Source organism: Myxocyprinus asiaticus, chromosome 13, assembly GCF_019703515.2.
Source record: "Myxocyprinus asiaticus isolate MX2 ecotype Aquarium Trade chromosome 13, UBuf_Myxa_2, whole genome shotgun sequence".
Taxonomy (NCBI): Eukaryota; Metazoa; Chordata; class Actinopteri; order Cypriniformes; family Catostomidae; genus Myxocyprinus; species Myxocyprinus asiaticus.
The window spans coordinates 24027883-24054200 of NC_059356.1; the positions used below are offsets into that span (position 1 = coordinate 24027883).

Genomic DNA, 26318 nt, shown 5'->3' on the forward strand with positions numbered 1-26318 from the left:
TAGACATAATGATTTTTATACTGTACAAACTATAGATTCTATCCCCTAACCCTAACCCTACCCCTAAACCTAACCCTAACAAAAAAAACTTTCTGCATTTTTACATCATCAAAAAAACATCGTTTAGTGTGTTTTTTTTTTTTTTAAGTGATTTGAATTATGGGGACACTAGAAATGTCCTCATAAACCACATTTATAGCATAATACCCTTGTAATTACCAGTTTGTAACCTAAAAAAGTCCTTGTAAACCACCCAAACCTGCCCACACACACACAAACACACACACTCACACACACACACACACAGACATGAACATACCCACACTAAATATTTCTCCCTCTATACCTCACACACTCTCATAAGCACATAAACTGCAGCAGAGTTTTAAGTTGGTAATGGCTTATTTCCCCCTCTGTTCTGTCCTCTATGCAGTGAGCTGTAGATAATGAAAGTGAGAGAGATGGACAGAAAGGAACACACAGTCAGACAGAGAGAGAGAGAGAGAGAGAGAGCGAGAGAGAGAGAGAGAGAGAGAGAGAGAGAGAGAGAGAGAGAGAGAGAGAGAGAGAGAGAGAGAGAGTCAGGAAGTAGCAGGTTTTTGTAACCAACCCAACACACTAGGACCATAGTTTTCTATTTCCATCCTTCTCTCTCTGTCTGTTCTGTCATTGCCATAGAAGTATTCAGTGGCACGGTTTACCATTTTGGGAATGGATAAATGTAAGGAATGATGTTGGACTAAATCTGGACAGAAGAGATTGTGAAGGTGATGAAAAATGAGGAACATGAAGAGCCAGGTTGGATTAAATAATTCTCTTCTTATTCATCTTTAAACAAGTTACCCCCAAATCGTTCCCTCTTTCCCTTTTTTAATGGTTTTTAGCTCACAGTATGTCTTTACCAGTGGGAGGATAATGGTATTTTGTATGTTTGCTTTTTTCCTGGGTTTGTCTTTTATGTAATTACTAGTTATGAATTTTGCTCTGAGAGTCTTTAGTTTTGATGCACAGTGTGATGATAGTGGAGCTTCAATTCACTGAGGGTTTACTGGTAATCATATAATCCAGGCTTTTCTAACCAGGGTTTGTGAACTTCTAGGGGTTCAGACTGATCACACTGTGAATCTGACAACAGGATGTCAAAAATTCTGCTGCTGAAATTGATCTCTACTGATCGAAATTCTAATCAGTGCCCCCAGTGGCCGAAGCTGGAAGTTCTGTTGAATGTATAGGCATGAGTAAACTCCAGTTCCTAAGTGAAACATGGCACCAAAAGTGAGTTGTGTTTTTAGTTGTAAATGATGTACAGTCAACAGGAATGCATATTTTACTTACTAAATCCCTAAACCCCAACCCTAAACCAGGCCCTCAGTGGAGTATACATTTAATTTTCACTTATTAAAAAAATACTTTCAAACTGAAAGTAACCTTCAAATTGCGGTCAACATTGTTTATGTGAAAGCGATTACTACCATCCCTGAAATTAGAACAGGTGTCTCTGAGGTTGCCCACACTAGAGAACGTATTCACAAAAAGGACCGATGGGGCATGGCGCTTGTCAAAATTCGGTTGAATGGGGTTTATTTCAGAGTGCAGTACATGAACTTTAGTATGCAAGCATGTCTATATCCTGTTTGATCATATCGAAGGGTTCCTGAGGGAACTGCAGGAGGTTTACCAGATTGTGATAGAAATTCCAATTCCAATTTGATTTTTAAATAAATGTAAAAATGTTCATTAATATGTAGTTGTAAGAAAATATTTCCCAATTGAACATGCATATTTGTGAAATTCATTCTATTTTTTGTAAGCTTATAGGCTCACATTACTCGGAATTGCAGGGGGTAGTAGTAAATAATTATGTTCAATGGGGTTCAGTTGAAAAAAGTTTTGGAACCTCTGATATTAGAAAAAGGTAGACAACAGCAGATTTCACTTGCTGTCCTAAATTGAAGGGTTGAGGAAGAGACTCAAAGTGCCTGTTATGGTTGTATGTGTATCTGTAGAAAGAGAGAGAGCATTTCCCCCACCCTACCAATCAGTGTATTAGATAAAAGACACAACTGAAGCAAAGTAGCATTGATGCTGGAGGCAGAAAAAATTAATAGAAAAGGAAGGACAGAACATGAGAGACAAATAAAAATGGAAGCCTGATAATAGAGTGTAGGTATTTGAGATTATATCTAGAGGGAAAGAAAGGACAAAATAAAATGGAAATGGGCTAGAAAAGGGGAAGAGCGTTTATGAGAGTCAGAGTGAGGTAGTACATGTGTAGTGTAAAGAAGAGGAGAGAGGAGATATATATATATATATCTAGGCAAAGTGTGGCCACTTTGAAGATGCTAAAATATAACACAGTTTTGATTTATTTTGGATTTTTTTAGTTACAACAGAATTCCCATAGTTCCATTTCTATTATTCCATAGTTGTGATGACTTTACTATTATTCTAAAATGTAAAAAAAATAAAAAATAAAATAAAGAATGAGTAAGTGACCCTAAACTTTTGAATGGTTGTGTGTGTGTGTGTGTGTGTGTGTGTGTATATATATATATATATATATATATATATATATATATATATATACGTAAATATACGTAAATATATAGGATACGTAAAACAACACTGCTGTAGATGTCATATGTAGCTATAAAAGGGTCAAGGATGCTTTATGTATGCAGATTATGACCTGATGAATTATGTTCAAGTATAAAAAGAAGAGTGTGGATCATTAAGGCAATGTAGAAGGTACTTTATGAAGAATATCAGAATATTAGGGCATAGAATGGTATGATTAGCATTTTGAGTTTGTGCTAGATTTCAGCAGAAATGGACAGGAAAAGAGGAGGCATATGGCTGTGTTGGTTTTGGGGAATGAGAGAGACGAAGAGAGACGAAGAGAGACAAAGAACGAAAGGTTGCATTGGCACTTTAGGGGCCATGTTATGATAAATGGTCCAGTACCACATACCAGAATGCACCTTGTTCAACATGAGCTATGTGATATTTTTAGCCAATCACAGAGTCAGGAAGGTGAAGGCTAACAAGACATCAAGTGCTCCACAAAATCCCTCAAGCCTCCCTCGGTCACACCTCATTCCAGCAGCTCGAGCTGCTCATAATTCATGACTGTCTTCTGTTTCCGATTTCCTCCTACTCTCCTCTTCTGACCACCTCTTCCCTTGCCCCAATTTTATGTTCTATCCATTATGTTTTTCTGTCCCTGTGTTTGTACACCCTTTCTAACTGCCATGTGGTTTCAGAGCTGACAATTTGAAATTTCTTGATAACATGGACTGTTGTCTGTCCCACACACAGATGCATGACCAATTTTGGAATCTCACTTAAAATGAGGTTGGGATTTGGATATTGAACGATGGTCCTAAATCGATATAAATTGATTTACCCACTGCTCTCTCACAACAGTAGCAGTTAAAGGGATTGTTCACTCAAAAATGAAAATTCTATAATTACTCAACCCCGTTTTTTTCCCAAAGCTATATGCCTTTATTTCTTATGTGGAACACAAAAGGAGATGTTTGACAGAATGACAACTTCAGAAGCTAACTCTCCTTTTGTGTTTTATGGAAAGTCATACAGGCTTGGAACAACATGAGGGTGAGTGAAAAATTACAGAATTACAGGATGAACTATCCCTTTTATCTTTCCTTACAACATGCACACACACAATAATAGAATATCCACTTTAAAGAAAAAATACAGATAGTTATCGTGGGGGTATTTACACTTGGTCACTTCATGCATTTTTGCTGAACGGATTGCTATCCGATCATGAAAAGACCAGGTGTAAATGTCCTACAAGTAGGATTCAAGACGGATATAAATCCAAAAATGCCATGTGACTAATTATTCTGGAAAACGATGTCCTGAAAAAACTGATTGACTGGTGGCACTACAAGAACATGCACAGTGCCAGGCCTTTCATTTGGGACTATCCTGATGGTGCACAATCTGTGACATCAAGAGTAGTAGACAGGGAAATAACAACTCTATTTCATGGTTTTAAAAGCCCTCCAAAATAATTGGGCTCTGGTAAAACATTTACTTTGATTGCAAAATATAAATAATTAAATAACTTCAACTTTAGAATGGCCATCAATAGAGAAACAGAAATTTTACCTGCAGAATGGTATAGTTACAGCATCTAACACCAGGGGCAAACTGCTCGTGCTGACCAGCCATAACTCGACCCCCTTGGATTGGGCAGGCTAAAACTTGTCATATATATCTGTTAAGTGCATGCTGTAGTGAAAGTCACAAGTGATGTCTGTTGCTGGCAGTATTTACTGTTACAATGCATGCTGGTTAACTCTTCGTACACCTGTTGCTATAATCACCTAATAAATACAGCTAGATAGTAAAGTTTGAAGACAAACTTTATGTTGGCTTGACAAAGCCTTGTCTGAAAGTTTAAAATAGTTTGAAAGGTTGGAAGTTTGAAGGTCTTACAGTCAGACAGACAGAAGGAACATCATACAGATAGACAGCCAGCTGCAAAAAGTCCTATGCAACCCTACCCCTTGCTTGTTTTCCTGAATGGCAAATTGGTTGCTAGGGTAACCCCATTTGGTTGCTAGGCAGTTACCAAGGTGATACTTAAAAGGCTCCTTGCTACCCTGAGTCAAATGAATGAAACCAGAAATCTCTACGATGTTCTGGTGCAGAGATATGTGATTTGTTACATGGTTGCTAGGGTAACCACATATGGTTGCTAGGCATTTACCAAGGTGATACTTAGCAAGGCTCCTTGCCATCCTGAGTGAAATAAGTCAACCCAGAAGTCTCTATGATGTTCTAATGCAGAGATATGTTATTTGCTACTTGGTTGCTAGGATAACACCATCTGGTTGCAAGGAAGTTACCAGGGTGATACTTATCAAGCCTCCTTCCATCCTGAGTGAAATCAGTCAACCCGGAAGTCTCTACGATGTTCTGGTGCAGAGATATGTGATTTGTTACTTGGTTGCTAGGGTAACCCCATCTGGTTGCTAAGAAGTTACCAGGGTGATACTTATCAAGGCTCCTTGCCATCCTCAGTGAAATAAATCAACCTGGATGTCTCTACGATGTTCTGGTGCAGAGATATGTGATTTGTTACTTGGTTGCTAGGGTAACTCCATCTGGTTGCTAAGAAGTTACCAGGATGATACTTATCAAGGCTCCTTGCCATCCTGAGTGAAATAAGTCAACCCGGAAGTCTCTACGATGCTCTGATGCAGAGATATGTGATTTGTTACTTGATTGCTAGGGTAACTCCATCTGGTTGCTGAGCAGTTACCAGGATGATACTTATCAAGGCTCCTTGCCATCCTGAGTGAAATAAGTCAACCCGGAAGTCTCTACAATGCTCTGGTGCAGAGATATGTGATTTGTTACTTGGTTGCTAGGGTAACCCCATCTGGTTGCTAGGAAGTTACCAAGGGGATACTTAACATGGCTCCTTGCCATCCTCAGTGAAATAAGTCAACCCGGAAGTCTCCACGATGTTCTGATGCAGAGATATGTGATTTGTTACTTGGTTGCTAGGGTATGCCCATGTGGTTGCTAAGCAGTTACCAGTGTGGTACCAAGAAGGCTGCTTGCTGTTCTGAGTCATACAAGCCAACAATGAAGTCTCTACGACATTCTGATCCTGAGATACCCATATAAGTAGGTGGGGTCAGGTGAAGTCAGTGGGGTTTGGTTGCTAGGGTGCTCTAAATGGTTGCTAGGGCGTGGCTAAATAGTTTATATAATGATACTTGAAGACTGATTGCTCACCCAATTCAAACAAGCCAACTCTCATGTCTGTAGGACATTCTGATCTGAATATATCACACGCAGCCTTTTTGAATGGAAGTCAAAGGGGTTTGGTTGCTAGGGTGCTCTAAATGGTTGCAAGGGCGTGGCTAAGTAGTTTCCATGATGATACTTGAAGACTGATTGCTCACCCAATTCAAACAAGCCAACTCTCATGTCTGTAGGACATTCTGATCTGAAGATATCCATCTAAGCCATTTTGAATGGCAGTCAATTAGTTTTGGTTGCTAGGGTGCACTAAATAGTTGCTAGGTTGTATGCAGTTGCTAGGGTGTTAAAGTGATGGAGTGAAAGAAAGAATAAAAAGAGTGGAGTGGTGGAAAGATAGAAAGAGAGTGATAGATAGAAAGTATGAGTGGTAGAGTGATAGTAAGTAGATTGAATCCTCTAAAGGAGTTATTACAGGGAAAAGTTTTCACACCTTGAATGGGAGTCAATTTAAAATCAGTCCTGTTCGGAAGTCTGATACGGGAATATCGGAAGTCCGATCAGTTAGAAAAGAGATAGCAACCCGAGTCAGACCAGTCTGAAAGCATGTGGTGAGTTTGGTGTTTGTAGCTTGAAAGCTCTAGGAGGAGATACTGTTTAAATTTTGGCTCAGAAGAAGAAGAAGAAGAAGAAACTTAAATAGTAGATCAGTATGTTGGCTTTGGCAAGCCAACATAATAATAGGCAAAACTACCAGTAGTTATATATTTGCTGTAGTTTATTAAACAGGTAGTGGGATAACTGTGGTCTGATTATGTTTAATTGGTGTGATTCCATCCAGTTGGTATAGCAGGTGGTATAATTATCTGTAGCTGTATCTGTACTGTTATAACCTATAGTTTGTATGACAGTTGGTGGAGCTGTAGGCAAGTTGCCTTTTCGGTTGAGGGTCTTGTGGGTGAGGAGCAAGACACGTCATCTCACAAACCACTGCCAGATGGCTCCTCTTCCTCGTCTTCCTCGCCTGTAACCACAGAAACCTTCCCACTAGCCCATCTGTGAGGCTGTCCCACCCATTCCTCCTTCCATGCAACCACTCCCTATGGGCTACAGTGAGGGACTGAGAAAGAGAGAAAATGATCCAGAGAGAATGAGAATAAGAATGAGATTTAGAGAGGGCTCCTGGGGACTAAAGCTCTGTTAAATCCTTCCTGATTGATTGATAAATAATTTATTATATAAATATCATGATGGCACCGTGGATGGCCGCCTCGGTGTGGAGCGCTCCTATTGTTTTGTTGTTTTTGTTTGTTTGTCCAGTGTTTAGTAATCTTTTTCCAGTTAGTTTTACCAGAGACGAACTGCTGAACATTCAACAGCTTATACCAGACAGTCTTTTCCCGGTTTTTGAATATTCAGACGTTTTGCTAGACATTTTAGTTGGAGGCACGGCTTTGTTGTTCGACGAGCCGGTGCGCTGGTCAAACTCCGTCGGCGGGGCTTTCGAACAACGCTGCTGAGCATTCATCTTGCGAATCTCCGCTCTCTTCCTAACAAAACGGACGAACTACATCTCCTCACCCGCACAAACAAGGACTTTTCAACCTCTGTTGCCTTGTGCTTCACAGAAACCTGGTTGAGTGAAGCCATTCCGGACAGCGTGTTACATCTGCCAGGTTTCCAGCTGTTCAGAGCGGATCGCATCGCGGAGTTAATGGGGAAAACGAGAGGCTTTGGAACATGCTTTTACATCAATGAAAGTTGGTGTTCAGATGTAACAACGTTAAAGAGGATGTGCTGTCCTAATTTGGAAGCGCTCTTTATTAACTGTAAGCCTTTCTACTCGCCGCAGGAGTTTTCCTCGTTTATTCTGGTGAGTGTGTATATCACGTCAAATGCGTGTTTGAATGCAGCCCTGCAACAGCTGGCTGATCAAATCACAGACATGGAACAACAATACCCAGACTCAGTTATTATTATTCTTGGGGATTTTAACAAAGCAAATCTCACACATGAACTGCCCAAATACAAACAGCACATTACATGCCCCATCAGAGACAGGAACATACTGGATCATTAACAACAATAAAGGATGCATATCGCTCTGTCCCTAGAGCAGCTTTGGGACTCTCTGATCACTGTCTGGTTCATCTTCTTCCAACCTACAGGCAGAAATTAAAATCAACCAAGCCAGTAGTAAGGACTGTAAAGAGATGGACCAATGAAGCAGAGCGGGAACTACAAGCCTGCTTCGATTGCATGGATTGGAGTGTTTTTGAGGCTGCAGCCACAGACCTGGACCTGGACAAGCTCACAGATACTGTTACATCATATATCAGTTTATGTGAGGATATGTGCATTCCTACTAGGACTTATTTCAAGTTCAACAACGATGAACCGTGGTTTACAGCAGAGCTCAGGCAGCTTCGTCAGGCCAAAGAGGATGCTTACAGGGGTGGGGATAAAGTCTTGTACAATCAGGCCAGGAACACACTGAACAAGGAAATCAGAGTGGCTAAAAGAAGATACTCTGAGAAGCTGAAAAACAAGTTTTCAGCTAACGACCCTGCATCAGTGTGGAGTGGCATGAAACAACTCACAAATTACAGGACTCCCCCAACCTGTGGTTGACCAACAACTGGCTGACGACCTGAATGTATTCTACTGCAGATTTGAAAGGCCCAATCTCACACCCCACACCCACTCTGACCTTCACTTTTCACAAACACCAACACCTCCTGCAACCCCCTTCCTCCCCCCTCCTGCTACTCAACCTCCACTTAAGATCTGTGAAGATGATGTGAGGAAACAAAAGACGAGGAAATCTTCAGGCCCAGATGCCATCTCACCAGCATGTCTTCGATTCTGTGCTATCCAGCTGGCCCCCATCTTCAATAGATCTTCATAAGATCATTGGAGCAGTGTGAAGTCCCATGCTGCTTCAAACACTCAATCATTATTCCTGTCCCAAAGACACCAAAAATCACAGGACTTAATGACTACAGACCTGTCGCCCTGATGTCTGTGGTCATGAAATCATTTGAGAGACTGGTGTTGGCCCACCTGAAGAACATCACTGGACCCTTTCTAGATCCCCTTCAATTTGCTTATCGAGCAAACAGGTCTGTGGATGATGCAGTCAACATGGGATTGCATCATATCCTGCAACATCTGGACAGACCGGCGACATATGCAAGGATCCTTTTTGTGGACTTCAGTTCGGCTTTCAACACCATCATCCCAGCTATACTCCAGAATAAATTACACCAACTCTCTGTTCCCTGTCTATCTGTCAGTGGATTACCAGCTTTCTGACGGACAGGCAGCAGCTTGTGAGACAGGGGAAACTTACTTCAAGCACCTGTACAATCAGCACTGGTGCCCCCCAGGGATGTGTGCTCTCCCCACTACTCTTCTCCCTCTACACCAATGACTGCATTGCCAAGGACCCCTCTGTCAAGCTCCTGAAGTTTGCAGATGACACCACTATCATCGGCCTCATCCGAGATGACGATGAGTCTGCATACAGAAGGGAGGTTAAACAGCTGGCTGTCTGGTGCAGTCAAAACAACATTGAGCTGAACACGCTCAAAACGGTGGAGTTGATTGTGGACTTTGTGAACACCCCAACACTCACCATTCTAAACAGCACTGTGGCAGCAGTGGAGTCATTCAGGTTCCTGGGCACTACCATCTCACAGGACCTGAAGTGGGAGACCCACATTGACTCCATTGTGAAAAAGTCCCAGCAGAGGTTGTACTTCCTTCGCCAGCTGAGGAAGTTCAACCTGCCACAGGCGTTGCTGATACAGTTCTACTCAGCGGTCATTGAGTCTGTCCTCTGCACTTCAATAACTGTCTGGTTTGGTTCAGCTATGAAATCAGACATCAGAAGACTACAAAGGACAATTCGGACTGCTGAGAGGATTATTGGTTGCCCCCTGCCCCCCTTCAAGAACTATACACTTCCAGAGTGAGGAAAAAGGCTGGAAAAATCACTCTGGACCCCACTCACCCTGCCCATTACCTTTTGGAACTGTTGCCTTCTGGCCGACGCTTCAGAGCTCTGAGCACCAGAACCGTCAGGCACAGGAACAGTTTTTTCCCTCAGGCTATCCATCTCATGAACAGTTAAACTGCCCCATTGAGTAATAACTATGTGCAATACACAGTTTAGTCTTTTTTTATATATTTATCCAACACATCCAATCTCTTCTGCCATTTCATTCCTCTGAAAAAAAAAAAAAAAAAAACATTTGCACTGTACATAACAGATTTGTATTTGCACTGTACATAACAGATAACAGATTTGTATTAGATTGCACTACGTGTGTGTATGTATATGTGTGTATGTATGTATGTGTGTGTCTGTGTGTGTATGTACGTATGTGTATAACTATTTTTTATTTTTTATTATTATCTATGTCTTGCTGCTGTTTTTGTTTTGTTTTTGTATTGATGTACACTGGAAGCTCCTGTCACCAAGACAAATCCCTTGTATGTGTAAGCATACTTGGCAGTAAAGCTGATTCTGATTCTGATTAGTCCCCAAGGGGAATATTTGCTGTTTAACCTTTGGGAGTTGTGGCCCTCTGTCCACCTTTTATAAAGAAATAATGTTTAATTCGTTGCAGATTTAAATTGGCAGAGGAAGAGAAGGGTGCATAATATATTTCACATCTCTCTCGCACTGTGTAAAAAATGCCCTCTGTTCAATTTAATCTTCACCTCTCAATAATATCTTCACATGAGGTGTTCATGTATAACAACTGGGAGTCTTTGAGCCAAAGTCAATACAGCCGGATCAATGGAGGAAACGCACTCTATCCAGAAACAAATAAGCAAACACACATGGTAAAACACAATGCTCCCATTCTAGATAAACTATATCAGCAAGTACATCAATGACGGATCATTTCCCAGTGTTTCCCACAGGATTTTGTGAGACTGTGGTGGATGAACCTCGGACCCTCTAGGGGGATCCAGGGACATGCTCCCCCGTAAGAAAATTTTGTACATTTTAAAGTTAAATGCATCAATCTGGTGCACTTTGAGAGCAAAATTAAAAGGCTAGATCTATGAAGAACTTTGTGCTCTTGTAAACAATTTTGTGCTCTAGTAGTAATTTAATCATAAACACATTGGTTGAATTAAACTTACCATGTGGAGTAACATAAAGCCAGTGTTTAAACTGGGGCAATTGCAGCCATTCAGGATTCCACCCTGATTTCCAGTGTTTGCCTGCACCTAGATGGCATAAACAAAATAAATATTTCCCACATACACCAACAACTACTGAAAATATTCTGACCTACTGCGCCTTTCTCTGCTATTAAAATCATCTGCTGTCCCTCCTTCAGGGGAGGCTATCTCTCCTGCTGCCACTATGGGAAGTACCTGCCCTGCTGCCCCTCTCTGAATGTCTGTCCCTCTATGAGAGTCAGCTGAGGCTGTCTCTCCTGCTGCCCCTGCTATCTCTTCTGTTACCTGGAGAAGCTGTCTCTTCTGCCACAAAGAAACAAGTAACATTAAAATTCCACTGTTACTCCAGTTTATTTCTTGACAAAAGCCTATGAATAATCTGTTTGGCTATTGACTTGCCATCTAACTATGCTAGCTGTCCTAGCTAGCTACCTCTTTAGCTGTTTCTTCCTCATCTGGTGGTGGATTTTGCTCTCTCTTCTTGAAATATTAAAAAATGTTCATGATCTGAAAATCAAGAGTACAAACATTAAGCTTAAAACAGAAGCATTACTTCAAATTGATTAGTTAACGTTACAAATAGCCTCACGTTATATGATGAGCCAACTTGCTCCTCAGATGCTGAAAATAGTTACGTTGTCAGAGCCACTGGTAATAATGTTAACGTTAGATAATTAGCTAACGTTAGCTAGCTAGATATAACGTTACATCCGTTATACATAGTTTTTCACGACAAGCAGCCAGATATGTCAGTCGACATAAGCGAAGAGACTGACAGCTGATGCTTTGGTAACGTTAGCTAACGTTAATGTTACCAAACGGTTAACGTTGGGGGGGGGGCATGCTGACAGACTGGGAGTGAGAGATGCTTTGCCGAAGTAACAGCACAAAACACAACATTAGAGATCTTTTATGATATTATGAGAAGTGAAAAAATATTTTGAGTTCATTGTGAAACTGTAGTGGGACAAATTAGACTGTGGTAGGCCGCCACAGTCTAGGTAATTAATGGGAAACACTGTTTCCACTGGAAATCTGGGAAATGCGACTTAAGTTAATGACATAGATCTTTCCTAAAGCTGTCATTTTGAAGATGTATTGAAAGGCCCTTTATTACAAAGAATTTAGCTTGCTCTGTTTTTTTTTTCCTTGGGAGATGACTCTTGTTTAAAAACTAATCTCCTCTAACTTGTCATTTAGTTGATGTACCTTATCCAAAGTGAATTACTGTAAATTTTATAGCAGGGACAGCTCCCCTTGAGCAACCAAGAGTTAAGGGTCCTATTCAAGGGTACAGTGATCATAAATAAGACTAGGGGATTTAACTCTTAGCTTGTATTCTAGGTCACCTCTACCTGAGACCAAACCTGGGAACTTTGTCTTAGAAACGAAGGTCCTTAACCATTACTTTACCCCTCACGCAAGTACTTACAGTACTGGTTAATTGTTTAATTTAGTACGTGTTGAAATCTATCGCTGTTCTCCTATCTCAGTTTAATATGCAGGGAGAAACAGTAGTTAGTGGTGCTTGCTTTAGCAAGGAGCTACTACTATTACTGATCTGACTTTCGTTTAGTTTTTTTTAAAAATCCCTAAACCAGTTCTTCTTTTTCCTCCAAAATGTGGCACTTAACTAGCCCGTACCTTTTTTTTCACTTTCTAGCAATGTCGTAGCAACCACCCAGAACACCATATCTTGGCACAAAAACAACGTAGAGACATGGGTTTGGCTCTTTTGACTCGGGATGGTGTGCCGAGGCCCTTGATGGGACATTGTGTCAGCCAGTTTTGCCACAGCAAGCACCACTCCCATTTTCAGAAATGTCACACTTCTCCATTAATATCCACTATTTGTTTGTCCTTCTTTGCAGTCGTCTTTATGGTATCTTTAAGTCTTACAGTAACATATACCAGGCCTATTTGTCAACCTGAGTCATAGACTGTAATTCATAATAGTTCATAACAAGCTTTTCTGTTTTATACGTGTATGAGCTAGAAAGGGACAGAGAAAGTTATTTCAGAATTCACTGGGTTGTCATGGTGACCGAACAAGTCTCTTCTTCTCCTTTACTTTTTCCCTGTACCAATATTTGTTCTCCCCAGAATGCATTACTCATCATGTAATGATTCTGTGCAGACAAAACTGTTCTTTTGTGCGTACAGGTTTACTAGAGCATTGTCAAGTGATATTAGATGTAATCTGAGGTCACAAGCATTTTGCACACACGCTTTTGCACTGTATGCAATATTTGCATCAACCTTTCACTATTTAGAACTGACTTTTTTCTTTCATTTTCATACAGAACACTCTTCCTACTCTTTCTTGTCATGGGTTCACCATGACTCAGTCTGAGCTGAACTCCTGTTCTGCTTGTTTTTTAAAGTTTTTAAATTTGGATTTACAGTATTTTGTTTACATTCAGCCATTTGTCATGACTCTGGGCTGTGTGCAGAAATAGACTGGATTTAATAATGGCAAACAGCATGTGTGCATATGGAAAGGTAAGATCTGGGTTTAATCTAATGTCGCGCAACCTTTCTTCTCTGCCAGCAGAGAGGTCAGCCAGAAAAAACTGCAGGGTGGTTTATGATGCAAATTTATGTAAGGCTTGTTCAGCTCTAATTGTGAGACATTGGCTTACATATTACATGTTTATGTTTACATGAAACTGAAAATGTGTGGGGGATTGTGAGTGTGTGCTGAACAGTGAAAGGATGTTTGATGGATTTATATGCATATTCCAATTGCTTTGTTATATAGTTTCAAAGGACAAATTGAATTTAATTGAACAATCAATAGCATAATCAGGTTTCATCAAGTTATACATCATTATGACATCATCATTTCAAAGCTGCAGCCTTACAATAACAGGCTTAACATCTGCCGCCTCAAATCAAATGAAGGAATAGAATAATCATCCACTTAAGTCATTAATTTTGGCTGTTTTGAAATTAAATCCATCATGTAATGGATGGAAAAGCAATATATGGCTAAATTAAATTGAGAGCTAATCATGTTTCATAGAAATCTTAAGGATTTTTAAAGGAATTATGAAGACCTAAACCTCTCTCGCTCTCTCTCTCTCTCTCTCTCTCTCTCTCTCTCTCTCTCTCTCTCTCTCTCTCTCTCTCTCTCTCTCTCGTGTGTGTGTGTGTGTGTGTGTGTATAGTGGTCAGTGTGGAGCAGGACTGCTTGTCTTTCTTGAGAGAACTTGAAAGTGGGTCGATCCTTCTGCTTGCTTCTTTGCTGTGAGGTACAGAGATGAGTAGAAAAGCACGCGTAGAGCTCCAATACAGCTGACCTGGCTGAACCTGTTATTTCAGCATGCAACAAAGAGAGAGAACGAAAGAAAGAGAGATGAAAAACTTTGCCGCTGGTAGCAATCTCATCCAAAATAAACCTAGGTTTTTGTGCTGGACCCTCCTGCTCTTTGCTGGTATTGTATAACAGTTAAATAACTGGAGATGCAAAATCCTGTGTGACTCAGCTGGGATAAAAAAAAAATGCCTGTGCCTCCTTCCATCCTGCTTTTTGCTTTTGTTCTTGAACCTTTAGAAATGATCTGTGGAGGTGATCTTTGAAGATGTTTAAAGAATTGATCGAGATTCTTTTTCTTTTGCTTTAACTTGTACAGTATGTGTGAATTGTGGAAAACAACCCAAAGCCTCACCATTTTTTTTTTGTCCATCCACCGATATCTGTCCACATAAAGCACAAAACCTTAGTCTTATTCACTAACCACTCATAGTCCAGCTTTAGCACTGCACCAGGCATATTTCAATTAAGGCACTGAGTGAATTTGTATGCAAACCAAAACACAGATGACTTCCAAAAATCTGCTTATAAAACATACATCTGTTAAACGCAAGAAAAATGTGTTTACTTGAAATCATCCATTTATTCTCTGCTTTTTATGTCAGGTGGTAAACAGGCATGTGCACAACATTTGTTGCCTGTAAGCCTGTAAGAAGGCCGGTAAAGTTGTTTACATGCAGAGCGAAATCGGGGTAATGGGCTGAAATCTGTGTTTCAATCATTTTTGCTTAAACTATTCATGACCTTACCCCAATAAAGGAAAACCCTTTAAGACATTTACATGACCTTACATGTTGTCGGCTTAAACATAATAGATGTACTGTATGATCGTGCATGTAAACATGCTAAGTGTGTTTACAAGCACACCAGTATGCTGATAACTACCAAAAATCAGCATATTCCAAAAATCAGACAAAGCAAAAAAACTTGTTTACATGAGATATGAAATCACATTATTCTCTGCTTTTGACTTTAAAACGTAAACAGGCATGCACACAGCACACAGCAAAAGTGCACATTGGATAAGCTGGTAAGAAGTAAGAACGGCGGTAAAGGTGTTTACAAGCTATGCAAAATGGGCATAAATCTACATATGCTGATCAGTTTTAGCCTAAACGTTTATGACCATACCCTGATAAAGCAAAGCTGTTTGATATTAAGTTTGTCTGTTTGTCTATTAAGCATAAGCGGTGTAAGATTGTGCATAAAAAGGCATTCACTGTCATTCTTTTCATCGCAAACATGCCTCATTTCCAGGCAAATGAGGCTTCTGCAGCATGCACCTTATTCACAAAAGGCAGCACTATTTCTTTGCTCAAACTCTACGGCTTTATTAACTCTAAGGCTAAAAAAATGTGTGTTTGAAAAAAATGCACATAAAAATATAAAAAATGTTACTCTCACATAATTTTATTATCCCTGATTTTAGTCATAGGGTTAGGAATTAAAAGGTCTTCAGTGGCATCAAAGGCTGTGACCTGATCCAGCCTGACCGGTTCTGTCAAATCGCTTGACCAAACCTGCAATTGTTCTTGTTTTATTTTCTCTCTAAGCAAATAGACCTAGATGCACTGATTCTGCAAGCCAACAGCTCACTAAGCTCGATTTCAAAGATGAATAAAGGTGTGTTCGTGGGCACAAAGCAAGTATACCTTAAATTAAAACATAAAATATTTACAAAAATAATTTATAATAAAAATAGTTGAGCAGCTTTATTTATTTATTTATTTATTGCTATTGAACTACATGGCTATGCTGGTCCACTAGTCCGAACAACACCAAACCAGTATAAGCCTGGACCAGCATGGTAAATAATGCTGGTCTAAACTGGTCTTTTCAACAAGATAGTTAGCAAAACCATTATATTATGTTTCCTCCTAAACTAAAACTAGATGCTGGTTGGCTGGTTTTAGCTGGTCTCCCAGCCTTATCATTTGGCTAGTTTTAGAGGGGTTTTGGGCACTTTCCAGCAGGGCAGGCCTGGAGACCAGCTTAAACCAGCTCTGACCAGGCCGGTTTAAATGAATAGTTCACTCTCAGGCCACTCTGCAGAACACAAACAAAGATTTTTAGAAGAATATTTCAGCTCTGTTGGTCCATATGACCAGAACTCCAAAAATCATAAAGGACATCATTTTTATGAAAGTGGATATATATATATATATATATATCCACTTTCACTTCCACATTCTACTTCTTTCCTTCTTTTTTTTTTTTTTTTTGGTTGATTCGCATTCTTCGTGCATATCACCACCTACTGGTCGGGGTTTGTATAAGGTGGATATTTATAGTAAAAAAGGACTTAAAATTGATCTGTTTCTCACCCGCACCAATCATATTGCTTCTGAAGTTATGGATTTAACTACTGGAGTCATATGGATAACTTTTATTCTGCCTTATGTGCTTTTTGGAGCTTCAAAGTTCTGGCCACCATTCACTTGCATTGTATGGACCAACAGAGCTGAAATATTTTTCTAAAAATCTTTGTTTGTGTTCAGCAGAAGAAAGAAAGTCATACTCATCTGGGATGGCATGAGAGTGAGTAAATTATATAATTTTCATTTTGGCGTGAAATATTCCTTTTATGCCTTTTTTGTTTTTTATTTTATTTTTTTTTGCTCAGCAGGAATTTCTGTTAGGTTTTATTTGATGTGACATTACTGCTCATCTCTGATGTTGGCAATTATCTAAAAGCATTTGACAGTGAAAATGTTCTGCTAGACTGAAGGCCTGTGGAACGAGCAGAACTGCAAGCAGATGATGTTGTGTTTCTCACTCTGTCTCTCAGCTCTTTTAATTATGTCTCTTATGGTTTCCAGAATCACATTAAAGAAAAATGTGACACACTGATACACACACATAGGCCAAAAGCACACATAGAAACACATATGTCTAACAAAACATTAGCTTACTCTGTCTTTTGACATTGTTAGCAGCCTTTTTATTGTAATTACAGACACATGGGATGCATCTCCACTGTGTCAGAGAGAGGGGAGGGAGGTGGTGGGTTGGCGATCTCTTGTTGTTTAATTAAAAATGATGCTGTTAACACCAGGGGAAACAAACAAGCTAGCAATCTGCCCTAGCCATGGCGTGTGTGTTTTTGTGTCTAAAGGTGAGAGTGTGTATTCTGAACACCAAGGGCAAAAACCAGATTGCTTTTCAATCTTACTGTGTGAGTTTAATCAAGTTTTCAAAGGCAGTGCTGAACAATGAACACTTCTCAAACATCAGATGTTTGTTAAGATCTTAAGGAGAGATAGGAAAAAGAGCATGCCACACATAGAGTTGGCTGTGTGTGTGTGTGTGTGTGTGTGTGTGTGTGTGTGTGTGTGACTCATCCATAATGGACTTGTTAGAGAAAGAGTTGTTTCTTAGTCAGTTTGATGGCCCCTAGGCGATAATAGCAATTATACAGCAGCGAGGAAAGGTTGCTATGCTTTGTCATATATTTGTCAGAAAGACAAAGAGAGAGAGAGAGAGAGAGAGAGAGAGAGAAAGAGAGAGAGAATTAAGTGAAATGATTGAACATTTGCAGTTGTTTAGCTTTGTTTAATAACATCTGATCGTTGATACCTCCCAAAGGATGGATTTTTCATATAGCCTATGATTGGCCAATTTGTTGCATTTTTTTCCACCAGACTGATTCACTCACTCTGTTCCTCCTGAATTGCTCATTACACTTGATAGGGTCCATTTCAACATGCCTTTGGCTTGATTAAGTAATTCCCATCTTTTGATTGTTAAAGGGATAGTTCACCCAAAAACTCTTTCTTCAGCAGAACACAAAGATTTTTAGAAGAATATTTAAGCTCTGTTGGACATCACAATGCAAGTGAATGGTGACCAGATCTCAGAAGGTCAAAAAAGGCAGCATAAAAGTAATCCATAAGACTCCAGTGGTTAAATGCATGTCTTCAGAAGTGATATGATAGGTGTGGGTGAGAAACAGATCAATATATGTCCTTTTTTTCACTATAAATCTCCACCTTTGACCAGCCCCAACAAATAGGTGGCTGAATGTGAAAATAAAAGTCACTTCCACACCAGAATGTGAATTTTCAGAATTTTCATTTTTGGGTAAACTAAAGTTGAAGTGTGACATTTTTTTGATATTAAAATACTTTCTCCTATTCCAGTTTAATATGCAGAGCCAACTAAATGAGCTCATTTTCCTGCAAAAGTGTGCTAGTACATTTAAAGCTTACATGGAAATAAATTATAGCATCATAGTGTCCAGCTGTTATTGTAAATTAAAAGCATAGTAAATGTTTTTTTTTCTTCTTTCTTTCTTTCTTTTTTTTTTGTTTTTTGTTTTTTTGTTTTTGTGGTAGGGCCAGCAAAAATGTTGGCAAGGTAAGTAAAACCTTACTACTGGACAGGATCAGGCCAGCAAAAAAAATCCTTATCATTGAACCCTGATAAATAAGCCATTGTTAGGTTGGTTTTGTCACAGTTCCTGTCACTTTGTCAGTCTTGGTTTTGGTCTGACGGGACCGTGGCATTATCCGCCCATGTCTGTCTTTGTGTGAGTGCGCGGTCTCTGTTTTATTTCCTGCCGCATGCTCTTCTGTCTGTGTTTCATGTCTGGAGTATGGTGTCTGGTCCTGACTTCCTGTCTAGTTCGGTTCCGGTCTGTGTCGGGACCCGGACATCCATACTCCTTGTCTGTCTGTTATTGACATGGGTGCATTGCGACTGTGTCATCTGGCTGCATGCTCTCGCATCAATAACTTATGTCTGTCTTTTTGACTGTCTCTTGTGGCCGTGGGCACGCGCTTTGCGCTGCACACCCAGGTCGTGAGCGGTCTTCATGTTGTGCTGAGGTTTGGTCACTTCGGTCTTCAGTTTTGGGGGTATGTGTGGCCGAACTCTCACACGTGTCCGGTCTTGTTTTGTTGCCTGTTGTGTACATCGCGTGGTGTTTGCCTCGTGATGTAGGCTCAGGTTTTGTTTTGTGTGAGAATGCGTGGCATCACTTTGTTTAGTGTTGCTACACATTCTCGCATCCTGTTTGTCAATTGGCATGAGTATATCGCCTCGATTGTCTTGGCGATATGCGCTCATGTCATTTGGTTGTTTGCTGTCTTGTGAGAATACGAGGCTTTTTTATTGTTTCTGTATCACCACGTGTTTCTCTGTCTGACATCATACCCCGCCTCCTTGTTTGCTCATTATTGTTTCTTTAGTCACACCTGCCCCGTCTGTTAACCCACTTGATTTCTCTCCCTATATTAGACTCCTCATGTTTGCTGTCTGTTGTCAGGTCATCTTGATTTCAGTCATGTTCATTTATCCTGTCAGTCCGGTTCTGGCCTGCTTGGTACGCTCAGTCCTGTACCCCTGTTTCCACCCCGGTTTTCCCTTGTCCCCTTCGGGGTTGTTTATGTTTTTGTTCCCTCTCGTGGGAGTTTATTAAAGTACTCTGGTTTTTGAACTCTGCGTTTGAGTCCTTACATCTGTCTCCATCCCATAACAGGATTCTCCAGAAAGTGTAACACTCTGGCTCTGTAGTGTTATCAAAACATTGCTCTGTTTGTTTGAGGATTCTGACCAGTCTGACACAGCAACACTGAGTCAACCAACTGCATGTTAGTGGCCGGAATAGTAGCGTAACTACATGCAGTGCAGGGTGGGCAGTCACTTTGGGTCCCGGGGTGAAAGGGGATGAAAGGCAATGCAGCCAGTGTTGTTGGTGAGCTGGCCTCTAGAGGCCACTTTTAAACAGGCCGTTGCTTTTGAGCGCACATTAAAACACTGATAAAATGAAGAAATGATAAAGTGCCTCTCCAGTCTGTTTGAAATGCAGCTTAAAACTGTGTTTGTGTCTATGCATATGTGTTTACGTTTGATAAACAGATCTAATGTCTTTATGGGTGTTTGTAGACCTTTGTCTTTTATTGCAAATCTAAAGGTATAACAGTGAACAAAAAGTGACATGTAAGAAAACTACTGTATTTGTCTCAGCTGAGCCGTTTTAGGGAGTCTCATTTCAGCACTGAATCTAACTCATTGAATTGAGAAATTATCATAACTTTAACTGGTTGGGTTTTCATGAGTGACTCATTTAAATAGAATTGGCCTAAAATTTGTCTTATCAATAAGCACATTTGACATTTTATATTACATACAATTTTATGCTTTATTTCCATTGGTAATGAGTGATTTTTTTATTTTATTTATTTTTTTCTGCATGGTTGTTTCTCATTTGTGTTTGTATTAGTGAATTTGTTGGAGTTTGTCTTAAAGTGTGGATGTGAGTTTAAAGGGATACAGTAGTATGAAAATGAAAAAAATGAAAATTCTCATTTACTCACACTCATGCCATCCCAGATGTATGACTTTCTTTCTTCAGCAGAATACAAACAAAGATTTGTAGAAGAATATCTCTGCTCTGTAGGTCCATATAAAACAAGTGAATGGTGACCAAAACTCAGAAGGTCCAAAAAGGACATAAAGGCAGCATGAAAGTAATCCAGAGTCTAGTCGTTAAATCTATTTCTTTAGAAGCTGTGACATTCTAGTAAAAAATCTTTGTGTTTTGCAGAAGAAAGAAAGTCACACATCTGGGATGGTGTAAGGATGAGTAAATGATGAGAGAATTTTCATTTTTGGGTGAGCTATCCCTTTAAGTGTATTACAGTAGCTACGTGTAGCTGAGTGCGTGTTTGTGTGTGCGTGCGTGCGCCCATGCATGTGTGTGAGAGAGAAAGAGAGTGAGAGAGAAAGTGTGTGAGAAGACAGGAGGGAAATGAGGAGGGAGGCATTAGAGGATGTGCAATCAGGGTGCTAAATCTAAGGTACTATGTCTGTGTGTGTTTTGTTATAATCACGCTCTTCATTGTTTTTGTTTTGGTTTGTGTCTCAATATGTCTGAGAGCATTCTTCACTGTTCAGTGTTCTAGAATGTAATGTTATTGATTTTTTCCAGGAGTGTTGTGATTGGGCTTTGTTGCTGTCACTCACTTTCTCGTCACTTACTCTGAAACCATATATATATATATATATATATATATATATATATATATATATATATATATATATATATATATATATATTAGTGTGCTCCTAAAAGTTGAAACTTTTAGCTTTTAGCAAATATACACTTGCAGTTTGGAATAATGTACAGATTTTGCTCTTATGGAAAGAAATTGGTACTTTTATTCACCAAAGTGGCATTCAACTGATCACAATGTATAGTCAGGACATTAATAATGTGAAAAATTACTATTACAATTTGAAAAAAAAAATTTTTTCAGAACTTCTTAAAATACTTCAAAGAGTTCTCATCAAAAAATCCTCCATGTGCAGCAATGACAGCTTTGCAGATCCTTGGCATTCTAGCTGTCAGTTTGTCCAGATACTCAGGTGACATTTCACCCCACACTTCCTGTAGCACTTGCCATAGATGTGGCTGTCTTAAGCTCAATGGGGTTAAGATCCATAACACTCTTTTCCAATTATCTTTTGTCCAATGTCTGTTTCTTTGCCCACTCTAACCTTTCTTTTTTGTTTTTCTGTTTCAAAAGTGGCTTTTTCTTTGCAATTCTTCTCATAAGGCCTGCACCCCTGAGTCTTCTCTTTACTGTTGTACATGAAACTGGTGTTGAGCAGGTAGAATTCAATGAAGCTGTCAGCTGAGGACATGTGAGGTGTCTATTTTTTTAGAGACTCTGATGTACTTATCTTCTTGTTTAGTTGTACATCTGGGCCTTCCACATCTCTTTCTGTCCTTGTTAGAGCCAGTTGTCCTTTGTCTTTGAAGACTGTAGTGTACACCTTTGTATGAAATCTTCAGTTTTTTTTTGGCAATTTCAAGCATTGTATAGCCTTCATTCCTCAAAACAATGGTTGACTGACGAGTTTCTAGAGAAAGCTGTTTCTTTCTTGTCATTTTTGACCTAATATTGACCTTAAGACATGTCAGTCTATTGCATACTGTGGCAACCCAAAAACAAACACAAAGACAATGTTAAGCTTCATTTAATGAACCAAATAGCTTTCAACTGTCTTTGATATAATGGAAAGTGATTTTCTAGTGCCAAATTTGCAATTTAGCATGATTACTCAAGGATAAAGTGCTGGAGTAATGGCTGCTGGAAATGGGGCCTGTCTAGATTTGATCAAAAATGACTTTCAAATAGTGATGGTGCTGTTTTTTTACATCAGTAATGTCCTGACTATACTTTGATCAGTTGAATGCCACTTTGGTGAATTAAAGTACCAATTTCCTTCCAAAACAACAAAATATGTACATTATTCCAAAGTTTTGGCCGCCAGTGTACATATTTAAAATTTTGTCTTTCTCTTCTTGGAAAACAGACCAAAATTATAGATGAATCTTGAACCTTGTTCTCACAGGCATATGTTAATTTCTGTCCAATCAAATGCTCTGTAAACTGAGAAAGTCCCTTCCCTGTTACCACACCTGACTAGCAGCAAATCATGGTTCACATATGTGACTTGCACTAAAGGCTATTGGCTATTTGAAAGAGGAACGAGCCCTTTAATATGTGCTGTCCCAACTTGTTTCAAAAGGAAAAATGTCAAAAGCTGAAAGAAAACTAAACAACATTCATCAAGCCATTTCATGGGGTGTTGAATAAAAGTTATGCTACCTTCACAAAACCATTTTTTTTGTTAACATGTCACTGTTGCCAAAAAGATGCATTACAACATTTAATTTTTAATTGCTTCTTTAACTATACTATAATTAGGAACTGTAAATTATATAGTTCAGACCTTGTGGTAAAACATTTAATTGCTTTTAAATGGATATGCAGTAAATGAAGTGGTGTGGTTTGTAAAGTTGCCCCTCAATTCACACTCATTGTCTATATTAAGTGTATTCAGCACAAGTATTGCCTGTATGCACACAATAATGTTACAAATAGGGCTGAAACGATTAGTCGACGTTATAGACAACTCATTTAAAGTAACATGAGATCACATTATACTCTAATGATGACGCGTGAGAGCAGCACTGCAGTTCATGCCTGACTGAGGAGAGGAAGAATTACGCAGCTCACAGTCCAGATGCACTCTAAACTTTCCAAACAGCTTCAGGTGATGTAAATCGCAAAGTATGAGGGAATTATACAAAAATACCAAATAAGTAAATACAGAAGCGCACTCGTTGTGGAATAAGCGGTGCCGGAGCTCTTTAAAGGAAACACCCCGGCGTTACATCTTTAATGCAGTAATATTTAATGTGTTATAGCTTTATTAAAGTTTAAAAAATACAGAAGCAGATCATGTAAAGCTCCTCTTCTATGAGTTGCGTGAAGTGACCAGATCTGAGGGGGAGAGATTGAAACTGCACCCAGCTGATGAACACTCTGTCACGGGAATGCTCGTCCCTCTCACGCACACTTGATACAGCTAGATTATAACATGATGGCTCGCGACTTATTGAATCATAATATATGTCACTGTGCATTTCTTATCGTGGAGAAAATTGGCAATACACAGCTTTATTAATAAGAGAGAGTTTTTTTTTTTTTTTGTGAGTTAAAGATGGATTGAAGTGAACAGAAAGGTGAGAGAGGTAGTCTTCACCCCATTATACACTGCAACAATATGTTTTTGATTTGTTTTTGTTTTGCTTGTTTTCCAATATAAATATCTAAAACTCCTTTAAAACAACATACATTTTATTTAGCAGCTATACTGCAGAAGAAAAAATGGTTATCTGAGAATGTTTAATATAATATTAACAATTCAAATATTTTAAAATATCTAAAAATCCTTTAAAAAAAGATGCATTCACCTGAGAAGCAGCATATAAGATATTTAGACTTGCTTTTAGAGAATAGATCTTGAATATAAGTGTATTTTGTCTTTACTGCACTCACAGAAGTATAACCAAGTGAAAAAATACACTTATATACAAAATACACTTATATTTAAGATACATTCTCTTAAAGCAAATCTAAATATCTTATATGTTGCTTCTCAAGTAAATTTGTCTTGTTTTAAGGATTTTTAGACAATTTTAAATGGAAATCAAGACAAAAACACTTGATAACAATATAACGTTTTGCATTGAATTTTTTTACTGAATTAAACTTAATAAAAAGTATTTTTTCCCTTTAATTCAGTGAATGTCATTTAGAGGTATTTTTTAAATATGATTTTGTCCGCTTTATTGTTTGCAAGCATGTTTAATACAACCTTTTATGTCATGGCACAAGCTGAATAATCGGTTAAGAGCGAATTAATAATGGTTGAAATAATCGTTCTAATAATTGTTAGATTAATAGATAATCAAAATATTCGTTAGTTGCAGCCCTATTTACAAATCTTCATAACAGTGGGATAAAAATGGCTTTAGTGTTTAGTTTGTTAGCTCTCATTTTCTTGCTCTCTCTCTCTCTCTCTCTCTCTCTCTCTCTCTCTCTCTCTGTCTCTCTTGCTTGCCAAACATCAATGTTCTCTTGTACTTTTTAAAAAGGTCTCGCTAACAAGTTCCCTGGCTGTTATTTTGCATTGATTTTGCCTGTCAGAGTAATTCTACCTCGGCTTCTGTGATGGATGGAGGCAAACAACCCGTCTACACTTCCGGCGTTCTGTGTTCTCGCTCTCTCCGCCCTCTGTCTCTCTGCCCGTGTTAGTTACCTGCTTTAGCACATCAGGCGAGTGAACTGTCTTCGCTCATGATATCTGCTTCCATGCACATGTCAAATCAATGCCTTCTCGATCCTTGGAAGACACTTTCCACCAGCTTAAACTGAATACAATTATTTTGCTTCAGCATTTTTATCTTTATTAAGGGAATAAGTTAGCTGTGGGTAAATGATCTGAGGTGAGAGAAAGAGATAGAAAGAGACAGAATTCCTGTATGTCATTTTCTTGAAAGTATTGCCTGTGGGTGAGGGCCATTGCCCATTTATTGCATTAATCTGGCACTGAGTGGACACCAATGCCATCTAAGAGTATGCAGCCATACTTTCTGCATGGTGTTTAGTACATCTCAGAACAGAACTACATGTGGCTGTGCTGTTTATCTTACACAGTAATCATTGTTTAACCCTCCTATTGTCTTAAGAAACTGCACCCTCCTTTTGTCCTTCGGGTCATTTTTGACCCGTATTGAAAACCATTTAAAATGCATAAATTCTTGATTATTGTACAACAACACTAAAGATCCCCTTTAACGAAAATCTGTTTGTAAAGAGGAGGCGAGAAGCAGCTTTCCTGGTTCAGGTAGGGATTTATTTTCTCTCTCTGCAGCACAAATTACAGTCTCACGGTCTTGGCGTCATGCACTAAGTTAACCCACAATCACACACCGTTCCACAAAATAAACTCATCATTTGTAATAAAAACCCTTTACTTCTTATTCGGGTCTGTCGTGCCCAGGCTCTCTCCCCGACTAAGTGCTGTATGGCTCTATTTATGCCGCTCTCCCCGTGCTCACTGAAATTAGAGACAGGTGTTAGACATAATTTAGCTCAGGTGTAAGTGCCCTTACTGCTTTCATCTCTCTGGGGAGATGCTTGACCACGCCCCCGCTGCCACATATCCCCACCGCCCGACTCAGGCCGGGGCAGCATCCGGCCTGCCTACCACTACCCCTCCATTCCTGGAAAAGAAGTCGGCGACAGCCATCTGCGCCCCCGGCCTGTGGACCACCTTGAACTTAAATGGCTGAAGAGCCAGATACCAACGGGTGATCCGGGCGTTAGTATCTTTCATGCGGTGGAGCCACTGGAGTGGGGCGTGATCCGAGCAGAGGGTGAAGGCCCGCCCCAGCAGGTAGTATCGGAGAGTGAGGACCGCCCACTTGATGGCGAGACACTCCTTTTCCACGGTGCTGTACTTAGTTTCCCTTAACGAGAGCTTACGGCTAATGTACAGCACCGGGCGCTCCTCCCCCTCCACCACCTGCGAGAGTACGGCCCCCAGCCCCCTGTCTGAAGCATCTGTCTGTAAAATAAAAGGGAGAGAGAAGTCAGGTGAATGTAAAAGCGGCCCCCCGCAAAGTGCAGCTTTAACCTGCGTGAACGCCCGTTGACACTGCTCCGTCCACTAGACCGGATCTGGAGCTCCC

The 26318-nt window shown here is 39.7% G+C and overlaps 1 protein-coding gene across 2 annotated transcripts in view; it reads left to right on the plus strand.

Annotated features, from left to right (window-relative positions):
- Positions 1–723: 723 nt before the first annotated feature.
- LOC127450151 (SRC kinase signaling inhibitor 1-like) overlaps positions 724–26318 on the plus strand; it is a 117071-nt gene continuing 91476 nt past the window's right edge. For both annotated transcript variants that reach the window (XM_051713987.1, XM_051713986.1), the window contains exon 1: positions 724–798. In XM_051713987.1, coding sequence (XP_051569947.1) covers positions 771–798 — 28 coding nt within the window. In that variant the 5' untranslated portion in view covers positions 724–770. The remainder of the gene's footprint in view (positions 799–26318) is intronic.